This window comes from Schistocerca americana, chromosome 1 (assembly GCF_021461395.2).
Source record: "Schistocerca americana isolate TAMUIC-IGC-003095 chromosome 1, iqSchAmer2.1, whole genome shotgun sequence".
NCBI lineage: Eukaryota > Metazoa > Arthropoda > Insecta > Orthoptera > Acrididae > Schistocerca > Schistocerca americana.
Window position 1 is genome coordinate 594,800,164 of NC_060119.1, and position 11,700 is coordinate 594,811,863.

The 11,700-nt window shown below is 39.6% G+C and overlaps 1 protein-coding gene across 3 annotated transcripts in view; it reads right to left on the bottom strand.

Annotated features, from left to right (window-relative positions):
• LOC124606818 (mitochondrial intermediate peptidase) overlaps positions 1–11,700 on the bottom strand; it is a 135,168-nt gene that overhangs the window by 107,210 nt on the left and 16,258 nt on the right. For all 3 annotated transcript variants that reach the window (XM_047138887.1, XM_047138895.1, XM_047138904.1), the window contains exon 3: positions 830–982. In XM_047138887.1, the coding sequence (XP_046994843.1) occupies positions 830–982 (153 nt within the window). The remainder of the gene's footprint in view (positions 1–829; positions 983–11,700) is intronic.

Below are 11,700 nucleotides of genomic sequence, written 5' to 3' on the forward strand. Positions count from 1 at the left end.
TGACTTTTCCTTTTCCCCTCTTCCTTCCCCTTCAATCTTTGTGCCCGAAGAAGGAGACACTAGCTCCAAAAGCTTGCTTAATTATAACCTCTTTTTATGTGCATGTTCTGCCACCACTTGGTGACTGGATATTTTATCTATCCAATTTCATTCAATTACATAATCTGGTCCATATATTCGCTTAACCTTTCACCTCATTGCTGCTATTTTAGAGACAGGTAATTATAATGGTGTGCATATAACCCTGGACAATGCAGATTAATTCATTCGCACCCTCTTCAGTTGTGCTGGCTTATGGTAGAGTCGGAACTTACAGAGCAGTAGTCATTCAGTATCTCTGACTTGCATCTCCCACTCTGGTTTGTGTAGTCATACAATGATTACCAAAGTACAAACAGCAACTAAAAAAGTAGAAATATTCGAGAGGAATTCGAAACATGTAAGAGCACATAAAGGTACTGTGGGTCAAGTTTAGAAAAATAGTTGTGCAAGCACTGAATAGATATGTAGTGAGTAAAAGAAGTTTATGGTGGGAGGGGACCTCAATGGTATACCTACAGTGATATACCAAAACCTGCAACAACATTGCACGATGCTTGTGAACCTGCACATTCAGTCATTAATCAAGAAGTAGTTGCGTTTAATGTGGAATCCAAATTACAGTGAAACACTGGCATTATCTACAAACACAGAAGACAGCACGGAGAGAAAAGTTACTTCAAGTGCCAGAAACAAATTCTAGGTCTAAATAGTATTCAAATTCTCTACACATCACAACAACATTATGATCGTGCAGTTCTTAACAAAGATAACAGCCATCCAAACTTACTTTTCAACTATTCCACTGATGCTAACACATGCATCTTCTGCTGCTTGTGAGTATGCTGCTTTTGGATGAGCAATTCTAATGAACTCAGCCAGATCTGCGACTTTGCATAACGTATCTGACAGTTCGTCAAAAACTTCAACCATCTTTCGTGACCTTCATACAAAAAAGAAAAACATATGAGACAACAATGCTGGATAAATCTGAATAATAATTATAGTCAACAGTCCTCTGAAACACACAAAAAAACATAAGGCAGTACATTATGAACTCAAAGAAAATATCTAGTCTTTTGCAATTTAGGAATGCAAAGGCATATTTTCATGATTTGCACTTTGTGTTTTGAAAAACTGTTTCACCAAGTTAAGTTTCACCTTCAATTCCAAGTGAAGAATTCAATGGTTTCTATTGGCAGCCAAAATGATAGTAAAATTTTTGGACTGAAAGCTTCCAGGAATGGAAATTTTCTCTTTCTTTGTATGTATTATTGTGCTTTTTCACAAATTACATGAAGATCACAGTCCTTAAATACATCCTCAATAAGCATCTAATAACACCACACACAGCTAGTTAGATTAAAATAATAAGAGTTACTGAGCATTTTGGCACTGAACTTTCACCAGCCTTCTGAAAGGAAAAACAAAATACTATTTGCTGCTAGGAGTCCATTCCCCCTTTCTAAATATATGCCTGTTAATCTTTTGTGTTATTATTATAGTACATGCCATATTTCATAACATCTGATCAGAACAGTGCATTCACTGTCTGTGCCAATTACAACTACCTAAATTTGTTTCTCGCAACAATTAGGACATACTGCCTCATGAATGCTTCTACACATGATAGATGCAGTACTTCACATGAATCATTCCTGTGTGTCTGAATATGGTAAGAACAGGTGGTTCAGTTGAATGACCACATGCATTTCACAAAAAAAAGAAACATAAATTAATTATAAACTATATGTCAACTCCATATAGATAAAGGAAATAAATGTTAAAGTAAAATACAGAGAGCTCCCATAGACCATCACAAGCATAAATAAACAGTTATTGATTACAGCCATAAGTACTTATTTCATTTCTTAACAATACCAAAAATAAAAAGAAAATTCAAATGGAAATTAAACAGAAAAGAGGCTGAAATTACTAGATACAACTTAGGAAATCTGTTGGAAGAAGTAAAAGAAAAAATTACAAATAAATGGAAAGTAACCTGACAAAACCTGACTAGTTCAAAAGAACAAATAGGTGTAGAAAGCACATGGAGACTCATGAAGAAAAGCAAATCTTTGCTTGAATTATTGTGCTTTATCCAAAAGTTATATGAAGATCAAATTCTGGATGAAGACATCTGAGGAATGGTATCAATGTGCCTATTAAACAGGCTGATCTCCATACTTCAAGAACTACATGAGGACTACCAATGCAATTTCCACAGACACAGTGACACATTAGATCATTTGTCCCCCCTCAGATACATTACTGAGAAAGTGTGGGAGTTCAGTGCAAATTTCCAAAAGGCTTATGACGGTGTCATATAGTAGTGAAAATCAAATGGCATGGTTTACAATTAAATACAACACTTAACACTGAAAGCATGTTTATTACGATCACCAGCTAACGGCCAGAACAGAACAGACCTCCTGAATGGAGAGTGCTGCTATTTACACAAAACATCGAATGTTTGAGAACAATCAAACATTACCAATATAATATGTTTCAAAATATTCCAGAGACAATAAATACGAAATAACAAATAATTGCTGTTGGTTGGATTTGAACTGGTAACTCTAAGCATGCCAGCTAGCGACGTTAACTGCTACACCACACATCCACACATCACATCTAGCTCAGTCCTTCTCTGAACTACTCAGTACAGCACAATATTTCATTTAGCAGGGCAATGCAGCACTTGTTTCTTCCAGCATTTGGTGTGGCATTTTGCAGTTGGCATGACTTTCTTCACTTCTGCAGAATCATGGTGTCAGCACTGTTTATCCTTGGCTATTTATTTGTGATGTAAAGGACATTCACAGGTCCAGTGGTTTTTTGCACAAAATAGGCATTCTAGTAAATCATCATCCCAACTTTTAATATGAACGGAAATCACAGAAGGGAAGAATGAGAATTCTCAATATCTATTACGCAGTCACACAATCGACGGATGCCACAAATTCACTATGCAGCGCATTACAACACTATGCAGAAAGAATTTAAAGATTTAGTAGACAATAAAAGAGCAAAACATTACAACAATCAACAGATGATTTGTATGAGATTCATTGGTCTGTACATCAATAAGCATTTCATACTAAATTAGCAGATACAGAGAGCGTGATGAAACTGGCGGTGCAAATAGTAAATTTTCTGAAGTCACTAGCACTATTACATAGTCAGTTGCAACAGTTTTTGATGGAAATGAGTGAAGAGTATGGTGATATTTTATACTACTGTAAAGAATGCTGGTTAAATCAAGGGGAATGCCTGGAATGATTTTTCGATTTAAGATCCTCTACTGATGAGTTTCTAAAGGAAAGAGGAAGGCAGGAATGGAAATTAGAACATCCAGAATGGATTGCAGACATCTCACTTCAAGTGTACTTGAGTGCACACGATCCACAGTAAGACCTTGGAAGCTGAGAAAGATCTCATTTCTTATTTGGTGGGGATGCATTAACACAATCACATTGTGGAAGGGGCAACTACTGACAAACAAACCATTCATTTCTCTGTGCTCACTGGCATTGAATGAAACACAAATATTGAATTCGTTGTCATGTTGAAAAAATTAGAGGAATAATTTTCTAAATGTTTTGAGGACACTGACAATCTCATCTACATATACATGGATACTATGCAAATCACATTTAAGTGCCTGGCAGAGGGTTCCTCGAACTACCTTCACAATTATACAATCTCTTACAGCGCTTGGAAAGAACGAACACCTATATCTTTCCGTACGAGCTCTGATTTCCCTTATTTTATCGTGGTGATCGTTTCTCCCTATTTTCGCATTCAGAGGAGGAAGTTGGTGATTGGAATTCCGTAAGAAGATTCTGTCGCAACGAAAAACGCCTTTGTTTTAATGATGCCCAGCCCAAATCCTGTATCATTTCAGTGACACCCTCTTCCAAATTTCGCAATAATACAAAACATACTGCCAGTCTTTGAACTTTTTCGGCGTTCTCCGTCAATCCTATCTGGTACGGATCCCACATCATGCAGCAATATTCTAAGAAGAGGATGGACAAGCGTAGTCTAGGCAGTCTCCTTAGTAGATCTGTTACATTTTCTTAGTGTCCTGCCAATAAAACGCAGCCTTTGGTTAGCCTTCCCCACAACATTTTTTGTGTGTTCCTTCCAATTTAATTTGTTCATAATTGTAGTTCCTAGGTATTTAGTTGAAATTACGGCCTTTAGAGTTGACTGATTTATTGTGTAACTGAAGTTTAACATATTCCTTTTAGCACTCAAGTGAATGACCTGACACTTACTGTTTTTCGGGTCAACTGCCAATTTTCGCACCATTCAGACATCTTTTCTAAATCGTTCTGCAATTTGTTTTGATCTTCTGATGACTTTATTAGTCGATAAACAACAGCATCATCTGCAAACAACCTAAGACAGCTGCTCAGATTGTCAACGAAATCGTTTATATAAATAAGGAACAGCAAAGGGCCAATAACACTACCTTGGGGAACATCATAAATCTCTTCTGTTTTACTCAATGACTTTCCATCCATTATTACAAACGGTGACCTTTCTATCAGGAAATCCAAATCCAGTCACATAACTGAGACAATATTCCATAAGCATGCAATTTCACTACAAGCAACTTGTGTGGTACAGTGTCAAAAGCCTTCCGGAAATCCAGAAATACGGAATCAATCTGAAATCCCTTGTCAATAGCACTCAACACTTCATACAAATAAAGAGCTAGATGTGTCTTGCAAGAACAATGTTTTCTAAATCCATGTTGACTGTGTGTCAATAGACCATTTTCCTTGAGGTAATTCATAATGTTCAAATACAATATCAATGCATATCGACGATAATGATACGGGCCTGTAATTTAGTGGATTACTCCTACTATCTTTCTTGAATATTGGTGTGACCTGTGCAACTTTCCAGTCTTTGGGTATGGATCTTTCATCAAGCAAACGGTTATATATGATTGTTAATTATGGAATTAATGCATCAGCATACTCTGAAAGGAACCTAATTCGTATACAGTCTGGACCAGGAGATTGCCTTTATCAAGTGATTTAAGTTGCTTCACTACTCCGAGGATCTTTACTTCTATGTTCCTCATGTTGAATCAAATTCTTTGTCTTCTTTTGTGAAGGCATTTCGGAAGGCTGTGTTTAGAAACACTGCTTTGGCAGCACTGTCTTCAATAGTATCTCCATTGCTATCACGCAGAGAAGGCATTGATTGTTTCTTGCTACTGACATACTTCACATACGACCATAATCTCTCTGGATTTTCTGCCAGTTTTAAGACAAAGTTTCGCTGTGGAAACTATTATAAGCATCTCACATTGAAGTCCGCACTAAATTTTGAGCTTCTGCAAAAGGTGGCCAATCTCAGGGATTTTGCGTCTGTTTAAATTTGGCACATTTATTTCGTTGTCACTGCAACAGTATTCTCACCCATTTTGTGTACCGAGGAGGATCAGCTCTGTCGTTTGTTAATTTATTTGATACAAATCTCTCAATTGCTGCCGACACTATTTCTTTAAATTCAAACCACAGCTGGTCCACACTTAAATTATTAATTTGGAAGGGGTGGAGATTGTCTCTCAGGAAGGCACAAAGTGGATTTTTATCTGCTATTTCGAATAGGTATATTTTTCATTTATTTTTGGAGGATTTGGGGGTTATAATATTCAATCTCGCTACATCAACTCCGTGTTCACTAATCCCTGTATTCATATTGATGCTAGTTATTAACTCAGGATGATTTATTACTAAGAGATCAAGCACGTTTTCACAACCATTTACTATTCACATGGGCTCATGAACTAACTGCTCGAAATAATTTTCAGAGAATACGTTTAGCACAATTTTGGATGACGTTTTATGAATACCTCCAGAATTAAACGTGTATTTTCACCAACGTATCGAGGGTAAATTAAAGTCACCACCAACTATAAGTGTATGAGTCGGGTATGTGTTTGAAATCAAACTCATTGTTCTTTGAACCTTTCAGCAATTGTATCATCTGAATTGGGAGGCCTGTAAAAGGATCCAATTATTATTTTATTCTGGTTGCCAACAATGACCTCTGCCCATACTAACTCACAGGAACTATCTGCTTCAATTTTGCGACAAGATAAACTACTCCTAACAGCAAGAAACACATCACTACCAACTGTGTTTATTTATTTATTTATTTATTTATTTATTTATTTAACCTGATCAGATTAGGGCCATCAGGCCCTCTCTTACATCGGACCAGTGTTCCACACATGCAGCATTTCACACATCAGAGTTACATCATGAACATAGTTTAAATGAGAAAATTAGCTTACTCTAGTGATAATATGAATAAAGAGTAGTGACTAAGACCTAATAAAGTAAATGCGGAAGTATTTTTACAACAGTTGCTATACATACAGATTATGATAAAAGCAATAATAATAACAGTAAAACAAAAAATCAGATAATAATGATAAACATGACCAAGACCTAATAAAGTAAATGCTGGCAGTGTTTTTACATCAGGTGCTATACATACAGATTATGGTGAAAGCAATAATAATAACAGTAAAAAAATCAAATAATAATGACAAACATGAGGAAGATTGGCAATAGTAATGAAGGTTTGTGCAGATGTACATTAATATTTTGGTGTGTAAAGTAGATGTTTACTAGTATAGCGAGTTTTGGGTAAGGGAGGTTTAAGGAGGGGGAGAGAGGGAAGTAATGAGGTGAAGTGCACTCATGTACAGAGGAAGGCAATACTGTTGCTTAAGTAGATACGTCATTAACTGTTTTTTGAAGCCGGTCATGTTTTTAAGTTCTCTAACATAACGAGGGAGGTTATTCCAGAGTCGGGTTCCCGCTACTGTAAAGGACTTGGAGAAGGTGACTGAGCGATGCAGTGGAACGGAGAGGATTTTATTATGATGGGAACATGTGTTTCTGTCATGTTGTTCCGACATGAGTGTTAGGGACGAGGAGAGATATGAGGGACAGTGTACATCTATAAGGCAGTAGATGAGACAGAGTGTACGGAAATCTCTGCGTTTGTCTGCACGCAGCCAGGACAACTTTGCATATGCTGGTGAAATGTGATCAAAAAGTCGAACGTCACAGATATATCGGACGCAGGCATTCGTGACCAGTTCTAGACGTCGGGAATTTTCCTGAGAGAGGCCTTGTAGGATAATATCGCTGTAGTCAATGATTGGGAGTATAAGCGTTTGTACTAATTTCTTTTTCAGATCGAAAGGGAAGAGTTTTTTATATTTTTGTAGGACATGAAGGGATGCTGATGCTTTTTTGCACACTGCAGTTACGTGCTCTGTCCAATTTAGATTTTCATCTATTATTACTCCCAAACTCTTTGCTGAGGGCGAGAAGTTAATATTTGTTCCATTTAGGATAAGAGGTGGTACGGATTCCCGATGTTTTGGGCTAATGAGCTTAGAGTAACCAACTAGTACCGCTTGGGTTTTAGATGGGTTTAGTTTTAGACCTATGTCCTGTGCCCATTTTGACAGTGCATCGAGGTCAGTATTGAAATTTTCAATAGCTTTCTTGAGATTGCTTGGTTTCGCACTTAGATACAACTGAAGGTCATCAGCATACATATGGTATTTGCAATAGGTCAGGACCGATGACACATCATTGACATAAAGAGAGAAGAGTATAGGACCTAATACTGAGCCTTGGGGAATGCCTGACACTACCTGCCGCCATTGTGATTTTATATCCCCAGACAGGACGCGCTGCTGACGAGACGTCATGTATGAGCGAAACCATTGCACTGCGCTTGGTGAGAAATTTAGACCGCTAAGTTTGGCTAGTAAGATGTCGAAGTCGACAGTATCAAATGCTTTGCTGAAATCTAAGAAGCAAATGATAGTCGCTTCTTGTCTGTCCATGGCAAGTTTCAGGTCATCTGTCACCTTTATCAGAGCGGATGTTGTGCTTCGATGTTTACGGAAACCTAATTGGTATTCATCTAGTAGGTTGTTAGTAGTTAGGTAGTTGGTGAGCTGGTCATGAACTATATATTCTAAGGCCTTTGATAGTGCAGGAAGAAGGCAGATGGGGCGGTAGTCAGAGGCTGCTGTGGCGATGGCCTTTTTAGGCAGTGGCTTAATTTGTCCCAGTTTCCAGGCCTCAGGGAAAACACTTGTGATTAATGAATCGTTGAAAATGTCTGTTATAGAGGGCAGTAGTTGGTCAATAATAAGTTTTACCATCTGGATAGTGATACCATCATGTCCAGTAGATGCTGATCTAATCCGCATTATGGCTTTCTTGACAGTACTGCAAGTGACGTGCTGTAGATAGAATTTTTCTTTGCTACAGTCGTTCATCCCAATGAAGTAATCAATGATTCTCTGTTTTTTTTTGCGGATCAATTTTGGTTGCAGGTAATGTGAAGAATCGGTTTAGTTCTTCAGCTGGGACCATGAGATTTTCTGCAACTTTTATTTTGCCTAAACCGAGACTACGGAGATTTTTCCACAGGATAGCTGGTCTACATCTATTGTCAGCTAATGTACGGGCATGTCTGAGCTTAGCGTTTCTCACCGCTTGACTGACTTTGTTTCGTTTCTGCTTGTATACAGCGTGATTTTCAGGTGTAGGGTGTATCTTGTATGCTCGATGTGCAGCATCTCTGAGATTCATGAGTTGTTCTAGTTCATCAGTCAGCCAAGGTGCAGGTTGCCTTTTTACTTTTCTGGTCTTTATTGGAGCATATTTGTCATATAGTTGAGTAATTTTGTTAGTGAAATCATGGAGTTTGTCATTTATGTCCATGAGGGGAGTAGAGGTCATCCCCCAAACTATTTCTTGTGCCTCAGTTTCGAGTTCAGGCAAATTTATGCGTTTGAGGTCTCGGTATGTAGACAGTTTTTGTTTCTTTCTAGGGCATTCTAGGGAATACGTCATGGAAATGATGTCATGGGCAGACATGCCAGACGCAGATATTTGAGAGGTGCGGATTATTCTGTTCGGAGATTTCGTTGCGAATATATCTATGAAAGTGTGACTGGTAGTCGTGTGATGAGTAGGTGCCAGCTGAAGTAGTGTCATATTTGAGGAAGAAAGCATCCTCTTAAATTTCCCAGTGGAAGGACTATTGCACAGAAAATTAATGTTAGTGTCACCAGCTATAATTACATGTTCATATGACGATTCGAGACTAGAGAGGGCAGTTTCGAAGCAGGCGAACCCACCTACTTTAGGAGGTTTGTAAAGGACACATATTAAGCACTTTCTGTTAAGTGATTTGATCTCTATGAACACATATTCCACTTGTTTATCTACATTGTTGTCGGATGTGTGTAGTACTGTAGGTGACAAATCAGAGCGTATGTACGCCCCCACTCCGCCCCCTCGTCTGTTGCATCTGTCGTGCCTGAGAAAGATATAGCCATCTAGGTTTACGGAAGTTGTAGGAATACTTGGTTTGAGCCAAGTCTCTGACAAAAGTATTACGTGTATATCAGCAGTTTGAAATATATATTTGAACTCGTCGAAGTGAGCTGGCAGAGACTGGACATTTGCATGTGCAATATGCAGCTTGGTGTGTTCGGGTGTTGATTGCCCGAGGAGGCTGCCGACCGATGTTTGCGGGTCGTGGTTGGCGGTGACAAGAGGGTCTGGCATGAGGAATGCGGAAGGCGTGTGAAGGAGAGGCGGCTGAGGGAGTGTCCTCCCAGTTCTGTGCAGTGAAAGCGGCCGGGAGGGGAAGGGGGTAGGTCCCCGGGGAGACAACGGGATCTGCGGCCAAGGTCAGCGAGGTCTGCAACGGTTATGGAAGTAGCCGTGGGCTGGCAGGGGAAGGAATTTCGCTAAATACAACGGGAGTAATCTGCACGTTATGACAGAGTGTGATATTAATTGCACTTATGAGGATAACAGCTAAAGTATGATAGTGGGTTGCTAATTAAGGATGGAAGTGAGACTACCTTATGCAATAATTAGCAAAATTACATGAGAAAAACAATTAAAAATGAAAATAGTTATGTGGAGAAACGGAAAGTTGATAATACAAATAATAACAAATATTACACGAGAAAAAATAATTAGAGATATAAAAAATAGTTATTTAGAGAAACGAACAATTTGATAATACATTAGTTACGATATGGTTGACAGTGTAAACAATATACACATACAGGTTAGTGGCAGCAAGATTAGACATGATTTAGCTTCTAAAGCACAGGCTTTCGAGTTCATTAACACTGCAAATTGTTTTCTTTCCGTTTTCGGTCTTAACCATTATCCTGCCGTCATTTGTCCATACGTTATGTAGCCCAAATATCGAAATCGCGCTCTTCAAAATGTTTAGTCTTTCAGAGGTCAGATCCTCGCGTACTGTCAGACCCGACTTCACGAGATTCTTCTTTGCTCTGAAGATTTCAGATCTCTTCCTATACGACATAAATTTCACTATTATAGGTCTTGGTTTTGTAGAACCTGGCGACTTACGACCCACTCTATGACTTCTGTCAATGTCACTCAGAGTCACCTGCACGCCTAGCTTTTCTTGGACAAGGTTTATCACAAGTTCATCTGTGTTCTCCCTGCTGCTCTCTGGAATGCCGAACAGTCTGAGATTATTGCGTCTCTGATATTGTTCGAGCTCGTCCGTCTTCTCGATCAATTTCTGTTTGAGCAGTCGTGCTTTCTCCTCACTTGCTTTTAACGATGTGTCCAGTGCACGGATCTCGCTCGCATTCGCCTCCAGAGTTTTCTGTATTTTGTCCGTCACTGCTGCAGTGACAGCATCAGTGATGGTTTGAACAACGAGCCCGAGCGTCTCCTTAGCCTGCAGCGTAGCACTCACCTCAGCCTTCACGAGTGCGGCGATGTCAGCGATCCCGGGCAGAGCGGCCGCAGCTCCCGGTGTAGACTCCACGCCTGCGCTGTCGCCGGCCTGGCCGTTGGCTGCACTGCGCGTTGTTCGGCGATTTTCCATTTTTAGTGCGATTCCGTGTAATTGGTGCTCAGTATGTGATGTAAAATACAACACTCGGCAGTAGATATACGGCTTTAGTATATGTAGACTAGTCTAACTGCTTAAAACACCTCCAGATTTCACGTAAACTTGCGAGCCAAGCTAACGCATGGCACTCACTCGCCGCCATGTTGGTATGTCCGTTTAGGCCATCCTTTCGAAACACCGTTAGGTTCTTCACAAAAATTTCAGCTGAGCTTATCTCTGGCTTTAGCCAGCTTTCAGTGCCTTTAACAATACGAGCATCAGTGCTTTCTATTAGCACTTGAAGCTCTGGCACATTCCCAACACAGCTACGACAATTTACAACTGTTATACCAATGGTTCCTGTATCTACGTTCTTTCAGTGTTCGGCCTGCACCCTTTGTGACTGAAGCCCTTCTTGTGTTTTCCCGAGACCCGATAACCTAATAAACCGCCCAGTCCATGCCACACAGCCTCTGCTACCTGTGTAGCTGCCTCTTGCATATAGTGGACACCTGACCTACTCAGCAGAACCCAAAACCCAGCCACCCTTTGGCGCATGTCGAGGAATCTGCAGCCTACACGGTCATAGAACCGTCTGAGCCTCTGATTCAGACCCTCCACTCTGCTCTGTACCAGAGGTCCGCAATCAGTCCTGTCGACTATGCTGTATCCTGTGTTCTTCATGGAATGATTCCATCG